This window comes from Artemia franciscana, chromosome 16 (genome assembly GCF_032884065.1).
Source record: "Artemia franciscana chromosome 16, ASM3288406v1, whole genome shotgun sequence".
Classification (NCBI taxonomy): Eukaryota; Metazoa; Arthropoda; class Branchiopoda; order Anostraca; family Artemiidae; genus Artemia; species Artemia franciscana.
Genome location: NC_088878.1, coordinates 23,131,594 through 23,150,735, shown reverse-complemented (window position 1 = coordinate 23,150,735; position 19,142 = coordinate 23,131,594). Strand labels below are relative to the sequence as shown.

The 19,142-nt window shown below is 35.6% G+C and overlaps 1 protein-coding gene and 1 long non-coding RNA gene across 2 annotated transcripts in view; both read right to left on the bottom strand.

The window, feature by feature from the left end:
* LOC136036916 (gametogenetin-binding protein 2-like) overlaps nt 1-13,220 on the bottom strand; it is a 31,170-nt gene extending 17,950 nt beyond the window's left edge. Inside the window, exon 1 of the mRNA XM_065719294.1 lies at nt 13,173-13,220. Coding sequence (XP_065575366.1) covers nt 13,173-13,189 — 17 coding nt within the window. The 5' untranslated portion in view covers nt 13,190-13,220. The remainder of the gene's footprint in view (nt 1-13,172) is intronic.
* The window catches only part of LOC136037243 (uncharacterized), a 303,458-nt gene that overhangs the window by 227,846 nt on the left and 56,470 nt on the right, over nt 1-19,142 (bottom strand). The window lies entirely within an intron of this gene.

Sequence of the window (19,142 nt, the reverse complement as noted above, 5' to 3'; positions counted from 1 at the left end):
CATTGAAAGATCCTCCCACGTAACTCCCCCTTCAACTCTCCCCCCCAAACCAAAAAAATCCCCCTGAAAACATCAGTACACTTCCCAGTAACCATTATTATATGTAAACATGGGTCAAAGTTTGTAACTTGCAGCCCCTCCCACGGCTACTGCGGGGGAGTAAGTCGTCCCCAAAGAAATAGTTATTAGGTTATTCGACTATGGTGAATAAAAGAGCTATCTCAGAATTTTGATCTGGTGACTTTGGGGACAAAATAAGCGTGGGAGGGGGCCTAGGTGCCCTCTAGGTTTGTTGGTCACTTAAAAAGGGCACTAGAACTTTTGATTTTCGTTAGAATGAGCCACTTTGCGACATTCAAGGACCACTGAGTCGATACAATCACCCCTGAAAAAAAAAAACGCATCCGTGATTTGTCTTTTAGCAAAAAATTATAAATTCGACATTTTTGTAGATAGGGGCTTGAAACTTCTACAGTAAGATTCTCTAATACGCTGAATCTGATGGTGTGATTTTCGTTAAGATCATATGAATTTTAGGGGGTATCTCCCCTTATTTTCTAAAATGAGGCAACTCTTCTCAGGCTCGTAACTTTTGACGGGTAAGACTAATCTTGATGAAACTTATACATTTAAAATCAGCATTATACTGCGATTCTTTTGATGTAACTATTGGCATAAAAATTCCATTTTTTTTAGTTTTGGTTACTATTGAGCCGGGTCGCTCCTTACTACAATTAGTTACCACAAACTGTTTGAAAAAAAAATGCCCCATGATAGTAAGCGCAAATACTACTTTTCTGTCTACTTCTCATACTACTTCTCAGCTTCCCAAGATTAATTTGAATCTGAAAATCTGGCAATACTAGCCTTTTATGTACATATGAGAATGGTACTAAAGTAACTAACCCTAAAGACATCGCTGATATGTGAGAAATAAATACCCTTTTCTAAAAAAAAAAAAAATACGAAACAATCTTATTAAGCATTTTGAGGCTAACAGCATTATCAGCTTCCCAACATTACTTTGAATCTGACAAATCTGGCAATACTAGCCTTTTATGTACATATGAGGATGGTACTAAAGTAACTAACCCTAAAGACATCGCTAATATGTGAGAAAGAAATACTCTTTTCTTCTTAAAAAAAAGCCATGATAATAAACCCAAATACTACTTTTCTGGGTCCCTTTTTACATGCAACTTTGGCAAAATCAGATTATTTCTGGAATGGTTTAACATTTTTTATTTTTTCAGATAATAATTTTTCAAGTCAAAGTTCATTCTCTATCTGGAGACATGTGTTGTGTTTAACAGCTATTGTTTTCTTTAAAAGCTTAAAATATTTATTTCTCCACAAAATAAAATCCCTGAAGTATAATTTCTGTCATTTGGTTGATCTGTGCTCAATGCCCTGAAGAAGACTTGGCTTTTGAATTGTCAGCTTTTTCTTTTTTTTCATCAAACTATTAAAAACTTACTCGGCTAATGATTTTGAGCCTTACTTTGAAGGCATAGATGAAGAAAAAAATTATAAAAAATTCAAAGATAACCTTCAATTCTAATCTGCAAGATTCAATTCCCTACTCCCCCCTCCAAAAAAAAACAAGGTTTAAAGGCTCAAATGCCCCCTCCTTCAAGTAGCATATATTCTGTTAGTTATTGAGATCCTCTTAGCATTTCTGAGGACAGGAATTTAGCCCTTTTCTCACAGAAATAAGATGAAGTAAGGACACCTAAACCATATGTGCAACTGTTGGCCTACTGTGGTTGAATGCTGCTGGAATACCAAGTAATTAGGTGGATCAGCAGAATTTAAAGGCCCCATCTCTTTTAGGAGCCATAGCCTTTTGAAATAATGATTTTTTTTTCTTATATCAGCCTTCATACCTACATCAGTTGCACAGAATACCTTAATAAGCAAAAACTAAAGAAATTATAAATTACATATAGGGACTTGCTTCTGGCATCAAGGAAAATTCTAAACCTTTTAGGAGACATGTCTCTTCCTTAAGAAAAGGTGTGTCATTCTAGACTTTAAACATAATGGTGTAGCCTGTTTGTCACTACTAGAAAAGGCTAAAATATTGACAATCTGTTCTCTTCTTTGTCCAATAATTATGTGCACCTATCCCTTCAGCACTGAAATATCCTATAACATGTTCAATGCCTGATTAGCCAATCAATTAAAATAATTTTCTTTACAAGCCTTAACAAACTTGATATTAACAAATCTGAAAGACCTGATGCAATACACCCAAGACTTGTTGGGGCATGCTGGCATTCTTACTTCTGCCCCACTGAAACTCTTCCAGTTGTCCCTTCAAATAGGGGAGTTATCTTCAGACTGGAAATACAATTTCTCTGCCGCTGTAAAAATACTTAGAGAATTTATGAAAGAATCTTATTAATCATTTTGAGGCTAACAGCATTCTCAGCTTCCAAACATTAGTTTGGATCTGACAAATCTGGCAATACTGGCCTTCAAAATACATATGAGGATGGTACTAAAGTAACTAACCCTAAAGACATTGATGATATGTGGAATGAAACATTAGTATGAATTTCTCAACCAGATTATTGCCCAAGATCAAGAAGCTTGATTATAACAAAGCTGCTTGGTTAGACAATGTTTGCAAATGGTTGCTCAAAGGAACAGCCCAGTTTATAGCAAAATGTTAAGCTATTCCAGATGACACTGAGTTCTAAAGTCCTCCCTTGCCACTGGAAACTTGCCTGTATCAAGCACATTTTTAAAAAAGGACAAAAAGGCCAGTGTAGCACCTACCACTCTATCAGCCTTACTTCAATACTTTGTAAGGTTCTGAAGAGGATAATAAATGATGCAGTGGCTGATCATCTTCATAACAACCAGTAACTCAGCAAAATCCAGTATGGGTTTTGCAAAGGTTACTTGATTGAAACCAACCTCATTAGTTATCTTAAAATACCTTAAATTGCAGCTAGGAGCAAAATACCTTAAAGGATTTCTCCTTGTAGAGCTCCAGAATGATGAGCAGAATATAGAGCTACAGCAGATATCATCACAAAACTCCTTGACAGTGATCTTTCAGTAGACATCACTCTACTAAATCAAGCAGAAACTTTTGACAAGGTCCAAAACAACCTCCTGATACTGAAGTGCTATGCATAAAGAGTCTAAGCTGGTATTTCTCAGGGGTGTTCTGCAGGGAAGCATCTTGGGGCTTACACAGTTTAGTATGTACATTGACAACTGTTCAACAAACCTGAAGAACTCACTGATGTAATATGCAGATGACTCTAAGCTACTGTGACAGACCATATATAACAAAGAACCCTTAACATTCCAGGAATGCATCTGCAGTTCAATGCATCCAAACATTAAGCTCCCTTATCTTGGCTGAAATAGCCCCAACCAATCATATACTATTGAGAACAACCAACTTACTTACTTACTTAAAGTTTTTCAGCACCACCTGGCAGTTGACCTGCCTGTTTGATGCCCTCTGTTTGCTTGATGGGTTTGTAGTCGGTTGATCCTTAGGTTATGTTGACCACTCAGCAAATGCATTGAATTAGTTGTTGTGTTTCTCCCAGGACTTGTCAACTCTGTTTTTGAAGCTATTGATGTTTGGTGCTTGGATAGCATGTTCAGACAGGTTGTTCCATGTTTTGACTGCTCATGCTGAAAAAAAGTTTGCATGGGCACATTTTCTGGCTTGTACACCTTTTCTGAGTGGCCTCTGGTTTGCTTTATAGCTGTTTTCCTGAAGAACTTTTTGAAGGGCAGATTTTCTATTTTGGCTTTCATCTTGAACATCTGGATGGTGTCTCCTTGCTTACGTCTGTATGGCAGACTTGGCAGCTTGAGAGTTTTAGGTGGTCTTTGTATAGCTTCCCTTTTAGGCCTGGCATCATTCTGGTTGCTCTATGTCAAACCTTTTCCACAGCTGTGCAGTCCCCAATGTAGGATGGTCCCCAGGCTATGTTTCTGTACTCAATGATTGGCTGGACTAGAATTGTACAGCTGGGTGAGCGTCTTCCTGCTGAAGTACTTGAAGGATCAGTGGATCAAGGACAGTACCCCATTAGCTTTGTTGGCTGCTGTGTTGGTTTGGAGGTGAAATTTGAGCTTGTCGTCAATGATGATGCTAAGGTCTTTTTCCTTATCTTTGACTGGCATAGTGTGTGTTTTGCCCAGCTTGTCTCAAATCGTTAGATGAGGGGGTCAGCTATCTTTTGGTCTTCCAATCCATATTACTTTGCACTTCATGATGTTGAGTTTGAGGCCAAGATTTGAAAGGTTTGAGGTGAAAATGTTGATGTCTCTTTACAGGGCGTCTACATTGTCTTGGCTGGTGTATGTACAACAGATCTTTGTGTTGTCTGCATAGATTTTGTGGGGGCTACTTAGCCGTGTGGTGGCAGAGTTTATGTGGAGTAGGAACAGTGTGGGCCTGAGGGTGTTGCCCTGAATGACACTGCTTTCTATGAGACTTTGCTCAGACAAAATTCCATTGATTCTTGTTTGCTGGGATTGGCTTTTGAGGAAATCCTCTATACAGGTGGTAATGGAGGGTGCCAGGTTGAAGATTTTGAGCTGGTTTAGTAATTCAGAGTCAGGGACTGAGTCAAAGGCCTTTTCTACATTGAAGAATACTGCAAGAACAGACTTTCCACTCTCAATGGCTTCCATCCAGTTATTCAAGACTTCAAGAAGTGCAGTCGTGGTGCCCTTTCTTGGTAGAAAGCCAAATTGGTTTTGGTTGATCAGCTTACTTTCCAGTACATGTTCAATGATGCCATCTCTAAGGATTCCCTCCATGAGTTTATGGACCAGGCTTGTCAAGCTGATAGGTCTGTTATTCTCGGGTTTGGTTTTTGAACCTTTTTGAAGATTGGGGTTACTGTAGCTGTTTTCCAATCAGTGGGTAGTTTCCCCTGCTCTAGCAAGAACTGAAATATGTGCAAGAGGGGCTTTGAGGTGAGTTCTTCTTTTCCTTTGGTCAGCCATTTGGCATGGATGCCATCTGATCCAGGAGACTTGTTGTGCTTCAGTTTGTTCAGAACATGTGCTGGGGTGATTTGGATCACCTTCATCTTGGGGGTATTGTGGGGGCCATTTCTAGCAGCTTTCTTGGTTTTTGTGGCTCTCTGGGAGGTGTAGACAGCTGAAAAAGTCATTGAGGAGTTGCACTTTTTTTGTCCTCTGATACAGTGCTACCATCCTCGTTGACCAGGTCAAGCACCCCTTGGCAAGAAGTGATTTTGGAGTTTACATGCTTCCAGAATTTGTTCAGGGGCTATTTTGGCTTCACATCATATCTTCCTTTCAGTGGCTCTTGTTATCTTTCTTATAGAACTTCGAAATGAATGTTTGCCTCTTTGTATTCTCCATGGTCTGAGATTAAACCAGTCTTCCTCCATTTCTTGAACTTTCTAGATTTCCTGTTGATGAGCTGTTTCATCTTGGAGTCTAATCTGGGGAGGGTCTTTGGAGCAAGTCTTTTCTTCCATTTTTTTGCAGACTTGACAGACCATTCAATGGCATCCTTAAGATGGCCTTTTTTCATCACAGCTTTCTGCAACTTTGACTATTTCCCTGTCAACAGCCTGCATCTCTTCTATATACTTCTAGAAGTCAACACAGGCATATTCCCGTTTGCTACATTGGAAACATTTGGTTGAGCTTGGCACATTAATTGTTGTCATAAGACAGCAGTGATCACTTGTCCCAAGGGGAGGCAGGTGCTTTACGTCTAGTATGCTGTCAGAATGTGTTGACAGTATCAAGTCCAGTATGTTTTCAGTCTGACCCTCTCTGTAATGTGTTGATTTGGCTACATGCAGTGTCAAGAACAGATCTTGTATCAGTTCAACAAAGGGGTGGTTTGGGCTTTCTGTTGAGGTCCACTTCAGTTCAGGTAGGTTGAAATCACCCATACAGAGGAGGTCTCTCTTTGCACTGGCATTTTCCCTGAGCAGGGTATTTATGTCTATTAATAATTGGTAACCTCAGTTACCAACTTGAGGTGGTAACTGAAAAAAAAAGTTAAGTGCTTTTACAGACAGGGAGCTTAAGTTCTATAGCCATACACAAGCTCAAGCTACAAAAGTAAACCAGGCCCTTGAGTACATCGATGGGACTTACAAAACCAGGAAGCAATGTCTGGTAATGATATTCAATGAGACATTAGTCCATGCACATTTAGAGTCTGGTATGTCCCCAGTATAAAATGGATACTATGGCACTGGAGAAGGTTCAGTGCCTAGTCACCGGACTCATACCATACCTGCAAGGAAAGTCTTACAAAGATCATCTTAGATCTGTAAAACTTGCACAACTAACCTGAAAACCCCACTTACTATATATATGTTGAATTTTTCACCTACAACAAGAGTTAGATAGTTTGGAATCATGTACCACCGCTTGAGCCCTGCAATTTAAGAATTCAAAATGCAAAGTTTTGTATCTTGGACATAACAACCCTCAGCAAACTTATTTTATGAAATTTGAAAAAGTATTTAGTGAAAAGAAGGACCTAGGAGTCAATATTGATAATTACCTTAAATTGCAGCTTGTAGCAATCTAATGATTTCTCCTTGTAGAAATGGTAGTAGCAACCCCCATAGAGGATGTACAGAGAAGGACAACAAAACTTTGTCCCCACTCTGCATTATTCTCCATATTAGTAATGCTTACAAGCCTTGAAGTTGCTACCTTGACAAACAGACATAAGAGGGGTGATGCAACAACAACTCAGAAGTTGGTTAACTCTGAGGTTGTGAAACAAGCACTTACCCCTCCTCTCCTGAGCTGCACTAGAGGCCAGAGCAAAAAAAAAAATTATATCTTCTCTGGTCTCAAAGAAGAGAGCAGAACAACTTTTTTAGTGTTAGAGTAGTATCAATGTGGAATGGGGTTAACAGAAAAGACGGTTGAGGTAGCCACTATAGGCAATATTCAAAGCTGGAATCAACAAGATTGGGTCAACATAGACTGGAAGCTCAAATGGAATCTGAACACCACCTGAAGTTGTCACAACACCACCTGAAGTTGTCACAACACCACCAGGAACAAATCTACAGGGGGTCATCATTACCTTATCTCACTGGTAATTGTAATGTATGGTAATGATCTGCAGGTTACTTGAAAGCACCAGTCTAAGTTCAGTGCCACCAGGGGACACAGCCAGAATATACAGGTCTGGAGAAGTCACAAACATGTGCAATGCTCCATGCCAGTGTGGAATAGTCTCTCAGAAGCCACAATTCAATAAAGATTGCAAATTAATTCAAGAAGGCTGTTGATTGTGACTAGAGAAAGGAAGAATGGATGGTGATCTGGAGTACTGTCAAACCTTGATAAAGTCACGCCCCAGCAAGATTCTCTATAGGAGGTTCAAAACCACATTACCTCACTGGAAAGCGCAACTTAAGGTAATATGACAATGTCACTTCACCACTAGGCAGAATGTTTTATTATAATAACACCCTTCTAGACCTCTAAAAAGCCTCTGAAAGGGTTTACCATAAATTCATGATCACTAAATTGAAAACCAGCTGTACCAACCCTGTTGCATAGTAGATATAGGCTTTCTTGTCAGAGAGGATATAGGTTATGGAAGTTTCTATTCTGGTGCCATTGTCCAATTCTGCTCTTCTACAATTGCCTAAAGTGGTGTCCCTGAGGCTACTATCCTTGGTCCTAACCTCTTCAGCTTCTATCATTTTTTCAAATCGTTCAAAACTAATGGGTAAGACTGCAATAGCCCCTAACCTGCAGTCTATAGAAATTGATCTTGACAGTCTTGGAAATTGGTTGGATGCATGGCTTCTTGCCTTCAATATTGGCAAATGTGAAGCACCCCACTTTGTCAAACATGATCAGAACCAGAAATGTTATCATTAAGATAATCTTTATCTATTCTAAATGCATCTGCCTTTTACACCTTACCTCTTCGTTTAATATCAAATTGAATATTGCTCCCCACCCTTCTTTATGGCATCTCAAACTTCTTAATTATGCTTCTTGAACTAATGGCAGGGTTAATAATGACAACATATTAAATTGAAAATTGTAGTTGATGATTACAAATGAATGCATTTGGAATGATGACTGTGAAATATCAACTTAGCACCAAGTTTTGAAGACTTGTTCATCTGAAGATACAGTGAGTCTTGAAGATTTGTGCGCCATTCAAAACATAAAACGGTACATTTTTATTTTAGTTATACTGATGAAAAAAAAAACATAAGGGGTGACTTCAATGGTCTAGTGATAATTCTAGATGTGCAAATATATTTATATTTTTCCTATGTGTATCTGTGTTTCTTGATTTCACCAGTGTTGGTTCAATTTATAGGTACACATGTTGAAAAACAAGATTGATGCATGGCAAAATGCATGAGAAATATATAATCAGGGCAATATATTTGCACAATAGGGGGGGGGGGGGTAAAGTTTGTAGAAGCACCTTCAAAATGTGTTGACTACATTCTTTTGGCATGTTATGACACAAGAATTGTTTTCTTAACATGTTTCCTTTTCAATAACCCCTAGTTGTAAGCAAATACAATAAGAGAAATGGATAATACAGTAAGCAGGACTTCTGTATGAGTCAGTACACTTTCATGAAATGAAGTTAGGTTAATTTTAATGAAAATACCAAAACATCATGAAAACATAATGCTTTAGTTTATATAATTTGGGCTATATATTGATACATTTGGGAGGGGGGATAAAGTTTGCTAAACCTAATCTCACCCCTCATCCTAATGTACAAATATATAGCCCAAATTATACAAGCTTGATGCATGCTGTATCCCATCATTTGTATTAATGGCTTTGAAACTGGTTTTCTTAAATCTAACATTCAGCAAGCTTCTTGAGTGTGTACTGGCTAATACAGAAGTGCCCAGTAAGCTAAAATGGATAGGATATATAGAACAACGTGTTTATGCTTAAAGTTGGAAAAAGAAGTTTGGTATTAGTGTTGCATTTTTATTGACTAGAAGAAAACAATACAAATTTGGAAAACTACTTTAAAACATGCTAAAATACTTACTAGGCCAATATCATTTCTTAAGACATCCCAAAATGATTTTTCCCTATCCCCTCTTCTTATTGGTTAATTTTATACCCTAAATAGTATGTACTGAACTTTTGTATATGCTGAATTCACTGTTGTATTACTTGTCTAGGTAAATATTTAGTTTAGAGCAATTAGAAATGCTAATTCTAGAAGTGAATCCATTTCTGGTTGACCCTCCTCCTCCATGGGGCAAACTAAAAATGTGTAAAGTGGGCAGGGTTTTGAAGTCAAGGGAAATGTTGGGATTGTACAATATGAATGAAATTATATTTTCAATACTATTTCCAGTCATCACTGGTAATTTCAGCACAGTAGTAAGTTGAAAGATAATTAAAAAACTTAAGAATCCATTAATGGTAATTATCCACTCTCACTTTCAAACAAAACAAATGTCTGATTTTGCTTATAGGTAACATTACCTCTACACCTAAGCACTAGTCCATGAACCCTGCAGGTATTGTGTTGAGGTCTCTATTCTGATTAGTTGAATTATTACTTGACATTTATACTGTGCTTTTTGAAGAAATGCCTTCCAACAAAATGGAGATTATACAGTTTCTCAGTTCAAGATTGAATTTGTTTTAAAAGATTCTTTGGCTATGGGAAGACCTTGATGAAACAAATTTGGTTGAATAGTGATTCTTGCAAGTCTATATTACCTATAGAGCAAAGCAAATTAGTCCATGAGCCCCACAGGCAGCAGAGTGAGGTCAGTATTCTATGATTATTGAATAATTATTTGGCCTGAAGCCTGAGAGAGGAAACAAAAAATAGGTCATAAATACAAACTAACAATTTAACCAATCACAATACAGACTTCACCCCACTGCCTGCAGGACTCATTAACTAATTTGTTTCACTCTATAGGTAATATTCACTCACAAGAATCACTATTCAATGAAATTTGTTTCACCAAGGTCGTCCCATAGCCAAAGAATCTTTTAAAACAAATTTAATCTTGAAATGAGAAACTGTGTTTGAATTAAAATGGAATGGTTGTGGGCATCAAGTCATGGCTAATTGTAGAAAAAGCCAAAACAGATAGTCCAATTGAGTGAGAAGAAAAACCTGGCATAAATCCCCCCCTCATTGAAGACATTACCATCTTCCACTTATGCTACACCTCTCAAGTCACTCCACAATGCTGAACTAGAGTCAAGCATATTTGGTTCTTTCAGAGGCTTCACTGGTAATCATGCTTGGATTTGCAATTATAATGGAAAATTATCCATTACAATTGCTAGTTGTAAATATAATTGAAAGTCATCCATTATAATGTATAGTTGGAAATAATAGTGAATAGTATGTTGGGAGTGGCAAATGTATTGAAAAGGACTTATACTGAAAAATGGAATTAAATGCCTGCCAAGAGTCTCAGGCAGGTTGAACCTAGAATTTAAAATTGATTGCCTGGAATGAGAGGTAACAAGGGATGCTTACCTATGGTCTTAGGCAGGTTGAACCAAGACTTTAGAATTAAAATATGAGACCATTAATTTCACCTAGAATCAGAGGCAAACAAGCATCTAAAGTCAAAATATGGGTTATTCTACAATGAGCATCAGTCAAGGCAATTGATTCAATTTATAAACTTAAACATTTGCTAGACTAATAAAGAAATTAATTTAATGTTAGTTGAAGACCAAGTTGACTGAAATTGCAAAGGGGAATAAGAGTCCAAGGTAAAATTCTAATTTAGTAACTTCTTGCTATCTTGGGAAGGGGTTAGGTTACAAAAATGAATTTTCAGAGATGGGTCTACAGGCTAAACTATATCCTGGGAAGGTATTTTAAAGTACCCACCTCCACTCCTTCTCCCTCTAGAGGGCCCTAAAATTCACCTACATGACAGGTCTATACCTATTGAAATTTTGACAAAACAACATTTTACTTTAATTTTCAGTTACCAGTTGCTTTTTCTCTGCCTTTAGTTCTGAAAATGTAATTCCTGTTATTTGAGTAGAATTCTGAGCCATATCAATGTTGTTTTTTTTTTTAAATTTAGGAAATGTATTTGCAAATCTTTAAAGTTTTACAAATTGGGATTGAGCAAAGTTGTGAAGCTGAAAACAATTTTGTTGTACTTTATTCAAGCAGAAGATCTATTTTGCAGGGTTTCACATTTATAACACACATATTTTTAAAGGTCAGGACCCTCTAGAGGGAGTGGAGATAGGTACTTTAAAATACCTTCCTGGGACATACTTTAGCCTGTAGACCTATCCCTGAAAGTTTCATTTACCTAACCTAACCCCTTTCTGAGATAGCAAGAAGTCACTTAACTAGAATTTTAGCAAGTCAAAGCCAAAGCCTACAAGGGCCTCCTATCTGCCTCAAATGTTATGCAAGTGAACTTGCAATTATAAACTAAGACCATTGGGCTCACAATTCAACTGTCTTTACTTGTGTTTGGGGTTTGACTGTCTATGCTTTTTCACAAGCTCATGTAGTTTTACCAACAAAAATGCCAAGAGAGTCAGTAAATGCCCAGTTGGATACTTCACGTTTGGGAAAGACAAATTTTAATTGAAACAGTTGGTAAAATTCTAGTTAATTGACTTCTTGCTATCTTGGAAAGGGTTTAGATTAGGAAAATGAAACTTTCAGGGATGGGTCTACAGGTTAAAGTATGTCCCAGGAAGGTATTTTAAAGTACCCACCTCCACTCCTTCTCCCTCTAGAGGGCCCTGAAAATTGCCTACATCACAGTTGAAATTTTGACAAAACAACATTTTACCTGGTAAAATTCTAATTAATTGACTTCTTGCTATCTCAGAAAGGGTTTAGGTTAGAAAACTGAAACTTTCAGGGATGAATCTATGGACTAAAGTATGTCCCAGGAAGGCATTTTGAAGCAACCACCTCCACTCCTTCTCCCTCTTGAGGGCCCTGACCTTTGATGACCTTTAAAAATATGTGTGTTATAAAATTGAAACCTTGCAAAATAGATCTTCTGCTTAATTGAAGTACAACAAAATTGTTTTCAGCTTCATAACTTTGCTCAATTCCATTTTATAAGGTTTTAAAGATATGCAAATACATTTCCTAAATTTTGAAAAAAAAGCATTGATATGACTCAAAATTCTACTCAAATAACAGGAATTGCATTTTCAGAACTAAAGGCAGAGAAAAAGCAACTAGTAACTAAAGATTAAGGTAAAATGTTGTTTTGTCAAAATTTCAATAGGTATAGACCTGTCATGTAGACAAATTTCAGGGCCCTCTAGAGGGAGAAGGAGTGGAGGTGGATACTTTAAAATACCTTCCCGGGACATACATTAGCCTGTAGACCCATCCTGAAAGTTTCATTTTCCTAACCTAAACCCTTTCCAAGATAGCAAGAAGTCAATTAACTAGAATTTTACCTTTTACCTGAATTTTCAGTTACTAGTTGCTTTTTCTCTGCCTTTAATTCTGAAAATGCAATTTCTGCTATTTGAGTAGAATTTTGAGCCATAGGTTACCAATGTTTTTTTTCCAAAATTTAGGAAATGTAATAATGAAGCTGAAAACAATTTTGTTGTACTTCAATTAAGCAGAAGATATATTTTTCAAGGTTTTACTTTTATGACACACATATTTTTAAAAGTCATCAAAGGTTAGGGCCCTCTAGAGGGAGAAGGAGTGGAGGTAGTAGCTTCAAAATACATTTCCAGGACACACTTTAGTAGGCTATGTATATTCATCCCTGAAAGTTTTGTTTTCCTAACCTAAACCCTTTCTGAGATAGGCTAGCATGAAGTCAATTAACTAGAATTTTACCAGACAGTTTGTAGGCCTACAAGATTGACATAGGTACTGTCCAAGTACTCTGACTTAACCCTAGAAGTGAGCATTATGCCTATAGGTTATTTGAAAATAGCCTAGGCTAGTGTTGATTGGGGCATTAAGTGGTGACCTAAAACTCTTCTGTTAAAATCATTTTGTTCATAAAAGCCCTTATCACAGCACGGTATCATTGTTCTGACTGTAGGCCAACATTTTGTCATATAATTAATTTAATAGGCTAGCACTAGCATAAAAAAGGCTGAAGCTAGTAGCCTTGCTACCCTACACTGAGAGCAAGGAAGGTCTAAAAAATATAATATTCAATATATACTCCACATTTTTCAGCATTCTATGAGAAATTACCAACCAGTAATCTTTAATAATATCCAAATTACTCTTCAACAAAATACTCCCATAAATTACAAGAACAGATTCTGCAGGGTGATGCTAATGATGAATCAGAGAATGCCATCTTTTATTGTAAAATAAAACGGGTTAAAAAAAAAATACGCAAATAAGCCTGGGCGTATCTTTCACTAAAATGAGATCATTGTATTTTAACTGGTTGTTAGTACCGATGTATTTTGGATCTGAGACGGGATGGGGAGCCAGCTGTAAGCAACAGAAAGGTTAAAGATTTACAAACAACCTAGTCGATTACTATTATGGTCCCTTATTTAATTAGCATTCGTGTATTACTAGGCTTATTTATTAGTATGTTACTTTAAAAAAGAGTGATTGATTGAATTTAAAAAGCTATAAAATTTATTCTTGTTTAACCCTAGATTACACACAAAAGACGGTAACATTATTTTACTTCCCATGTTCAAATGTGTTTTATTTATTTTACAAAACTGCTCGAAACTTCATCAACGTTGGCTTCGACGTCACGGCTACTGCCTGTCCATGGACTATTCTTTGCGGTTGGTTGTATATGGCTATGCTGTTTGACCTATGTATTTGGATGGATGAGTAGGGTTAAGAACTTGTTCAATTACTTATCTATATTAATCACTAAAGTAGGAAAACAGTCTGTCTTTCTCCTTCTGTCTGTCTTTCTTTCTTTCTTTTATTATATATTATTAATTATTCATTATTTAATATTTATTATATTTTATATATTACTTATTATATATTATATATTGTTTATTATTTGATATTTATTATCTATTATTATTTCTTTTTTAGTTTATATTTTTTGTGTTTGGTTTTAAGGTGTGCGTTTGTATTTGTATTTGTGCTGTTGCACTGGTGATTTCTTTTTTCATTATATGAAAGCTTATTCAATCTATATTGTAAAATTTCATTTTCTATCATAATTTTACCCGTTTTAGCATGCTAAGTTAGTGATATGTATTTACCAAGCTAAGTAGAAGGGCAGAGATTACAATCAAGAATGAACACAACAATAGAAGAATAAACAGTTATCAATGACATCGAGTAGTAAAGAAATCAGGACGAGATATAACTCCGTTAAATTTGCCACACAGTCAGCTAATCAAAAATAATAGTTTTAATAGGTAAACTACTTGCAGCTGTTTAATTTCGGTGCACCTCCACTGGTACTTCAGCAGCAATGAAACAAAGGAGCAGGAGTTGGGTTTGAAATGCTGTAGCACGGTGGCATGTCATGTTTATTAAATGGTTGTTTAATATATAGGGAGAAGAAAGAGTTATTGTAAAAAGAGAAGTGTCTTGTAATAGTAATAGTAGAACAATTTTATTTAGATAACTTCGAAGACCACACTGCCTTTCCATGACGAAAGTAAAACAGTTCAAAATAGGAATGATAGCTTTTTATTGACAGTGAATAGATATAAAATTATTTAACTGGATATTTCGAACACATATACAGTGTTCATAATCAGCAGTAAACCTAAAAAAGTAAAACTCAGAAAAAAAAAATGTTTAGAGTCCTTAACTCTAAGCACAGTGAAACAATCGGCATGGAAAGAGACCAAAGCCAGTCATGTCGGAGCACAAAAATAGTTCTTCTTTTTGGTCGTCAAAAGGTGTCCTATGTGACCTTACCAACAACATCGATCGCATCATACTGCACTAAAGAAGAATCATCGCATTTTTAATGGGCAGTTCAAAATAATCCTGCACTTGTATCTTTTGTGATTCAACTTCACTTGCAATGATCCTTTGAACACCTCTTCTTTTTTAACACTTTATGTAAAATGGTTTTTTTACATGGTCACTACGAAGGGCTAGTTCCTGAAAGCCACAAAATATGGTATCCGGGATAGTTGATCTTAACATATTTTGGTTTTTAGCATTATTCTTGTTCACTTAAAATTTAGCTAAAAGTCAATGGGAATATTGTTTTAGTCTTGGATTTCAATGAGCAATCGAGGTTTTTTGTTTCAATAACATGATACCTTGTTTTTCCGTGGTATTTCAAGTTGGAGAGATCATTTTTAAAGTCCTTACCACTTCCAACTATTAAGGAATAAGTTTTAATACTCATTTAAGATTCGACACCCCTTTTCTTAACTATAGAGTTTGAACAAAAATTATTTATTTTGACTAAAATTTCAGTTTTAAAGAAACTCTTTCCTGACATTTAATAAAGATTTAGGGTAGTATGGTATGCCTGAGAGAAAACAAATACACTAATCTGAAGCCATCAAGCAAGTCTGACGAGTTAGCTGGGTTTTTGAACCTTTGCTTATTCGAAAAAGATTTTAAAAGCAGGTAACAAATTTTGAATTTGATGTAAATTTTCAGATGTTCTTTATATTGACTGAACATGCTGAAATTTTCTTCAGATTTGTGATAGCAAGATCATCGGAAAGAACACATACATAAGCAAAGCTAAAAAGGCTTAAAGTGAACTTAAATTTTCTTTTTTGACACAGATCAAATGATTTAGGCTACTAGAGGAACTCTGAGTAAAACAGCTTAAGCTATCTGATAATATTCAAAGGTATGACGAGTCAACTTTGAACCCTTTATGGGGGCTATTTTTAAAAAAAGTTTTAAAAAGTGTTTTAATTATTTAGTTTTAATTCTCACAATTTGATGTAAGTTCATTTATATATATATATATATATATATATATATATATATATATATATATATATATATATATATATATATATATACAGAACTAATCTCCACTGTCTTGAAAAGATTTTCCCTAATGTCTCTATTTTTGTATTTGTTGTTATGGAAAGGCAGTGTGGTCTTCGTCGCTATTTTTTACTCATTCTTGACTTAATTGAGCTCTTTAATTTTCTTTGAAAAACTTGTTTTGTGGAAAAAGTTTTTAAAATTAATTTTTGTTAGTTTTTCTTCTTGAATTTTTTTTTATTGTCTTTTCCCTGGAAAAAATGATATTTTACATCTTTTCAGATTTTTTCTATAAGAATCCATTGTATGGGTTGCTATTTGTATGTTGGGAAAATTTTTTTGACAATTGTCAACCCTGACACAAACAGTATTTTTTTAATTTATTTGTGTAGCTTTTGAAGTTGATCTGAAAATTAAAACTTAATATCACTCCCAAAAGATTCTATTTATGCTCTTTGACAACCTGGATATACTTACAATCTTTTTATTTATCTAAATTGTAAGAGCAGAAGTAACTATAGTAATATCCTCAGAAAATTTCAACTATTACCCCCAGTCATTCTCAGTATACTGCTGATGTGTCTTATTGGTAACCATAAACACAATGCCTGTTGGTTTATTTTAAAGTAACATTTAGTTTTAGAGCATAATGGGCCAATTGCATAATTGTGGGGAGTTGACATGCCTAATATCCCTAAAGGTATTGTTGCTGGACCATTCTACTAAGTTGAACAAAATGGTTGTCTCAAATTTTGAATGGATGTGTTTGGAAAATGAAGGGGCTTGAGAGAAGGGCTGCTTGCATTCCAGTCTCTTGTTAATCTTAAAAAGGGCGCCATAACTTTTGAATTGAGTTAGCTCCTTTAAAAGTTTCAATGATATTTCTAGCCATTATAGAGTGGTGCCTATGATATTGCTTATATACCCTTTTGAAAACGTGCATGCCTACAGCTTTCTTCTTCAATTGAAAACTCATAAATGTTCTCTAAAAGTTTCATCTTAACACCTTTAGCGTCATTAGTTACATGACCTGCATATATTGCCTTATGGCTAGTTAAGAATCCCCCAAAACTTACCCTTAAAGGTCTAAATTAATGATTTAAGTTATTCTTCAGATATTGCTTTGTCACCTTTTTAAAATATCTCACAGTTTTTTTTTCTTAGTTCAACATCCGCCGAAAAATTCCTTAATAGCTTTCCTTAACGCCCTTAGCTTGCGCAGTAGCAATAGTTGTAGCGTCATTTGTAGCAGTATGGGCATAGCACTTTTGCTTTCTTCAAAATCCCCTTCAACACACGCTGAAAGCTCCAGCTTAATACATACCAACAACCATACCTGAAGCATTTCTGATGCGCCCGCTTGACAACCTGTGTGGGCATAGTGTGTTTAGATTTATTTCTACATAGCTTCTATGTATCCTAAATTCATCGCCTTAATATCCTTTGTTTTAATAACAGTAGTAGTAGCCGCAGAATTAATTGTAGTAGCCAAAGCTTTAGTGGCAGTGGCAGTAATAGAGGCCAAACCATGGTTTGGCGGCAATACTGCCAAAAAGTGTGGAAATCATCACTTATTTTCTTCAAAAATATTTTCCTAGGGAGCTTAATTTATGCAATTAGGATGCCTTATCAGATATTAGGGAAATAAAAAAATGCGTCATATCAAATTTTACAAATAGTTATTTACAGGAATATGCAAGTTTCCTACTTTAAAAACCTTATCACTAAGATAGCTATCCTAATACAACTTTTGTTACTGAATTTCAGATACCTACAGAATTTTCCCCCAAACCCAAAAGGTTTACTGGACGATAAAAATCACTTTTTTTAAACTGGAGTGTGACATTTTATGTCTATTTATAGTGGGCAATAAAATTATTTTATTTTCTATTTTTATAAAAACAATCAAAAATAAAGACAAATCAGAAAAAACACCGCAAAGTACGCAGTTTCGTGCAACTATATTTCTAATAAAAATCCCACTGTAAAATAAAACTTTAACCTGGAGGATTAGTTTTTCGATGATGTTTAAACGGAGTGACCAGTACGATTAATTCCAAATAGCTAGCAATGGAAAACTCTAAAAAAGAATCAGCATTGCCGGTTTTAATCACACTGCACGAATCATTTGGTATGTGAAACAACAAAGTTTTTTCAGGTGTTTGAAAGTGTGGAACATTTTTAAGCACTTTGAATTGCAGATTTGATATTAAAAGAGCGTTTGATGTTTTGAGAACTAATCCTTATTTTTATGAAATTTCCTTATGAGCCTTCTAAAGATGCTTTATAGCTCAGTCATGTAACTTGACTCTTATAGCTAGTTCAGAAGCTTCGGGAAATACTAAAAACCAATCTATGACATAAGAAAACAATTTTGGGGCTAGGAAATTTTCTAGTTTTCATATGGTAGGGATCGGTTTTTGGCGTGTCATTAAGCAAAAATAAGCAAGCATTTTTGAAAGTGGAAAGCATATCAACTGTTAAGCACGTGAAAGTTTGAGATTTGGTGGTTCTTATCAAGAGCATTCAGTTTTTATCCAACACGAGGAATGCATTGTATAAAATTAATATGAAAGAGGAACATACTTGGCGAGAGACACACTTGGCTTACAGACTTTGCCTCTACAAGTATATATTATCTACACTTTTTAGGAAAAATTAAGCACCTATCGTTTGAGCTCTTTTCCCTTCGTACCGATCGCTTTTTCTCATCGGGTTTTTTATACGTCTGAACGGACCATTAACAAAAGAGTATAGGCAACTTAGAGTGTAAACTGGTACTAGTGTAAAATATTCCCAACGTCATCTAGCATTTTTTCAAGCTTTGAATTTGAGTTTTTCATAAACTGAAATTAAGTCCTTACTAATCCACTAATCTTTCAAATTACACTAATTTCGACTTATTATTACGCTGAAAAAATACCAAATAATACCAAACGTTAAATGGCACAGGCGCCGTTGTTTTTTTTTTCGACAATAGCGCCGGGAACCACTCTTGCAAGTTCCCAATATTTGCCTTGAACTTCAATTTTACAACGTTGTGGACGTTATGTTTTATAACGTTCGGCTTCTGAACAGCCAAATTAATAATATTTCGACAGTAGTGGTAGAACTAATATGGTGAGATACTTCTGAGATTGAGATAAAATCCTGATGGAAACTACGACTCTAGCAGTTTTAAACAATTATCTCATGATTAATATTAAATTGGTGTCCCCAAGTC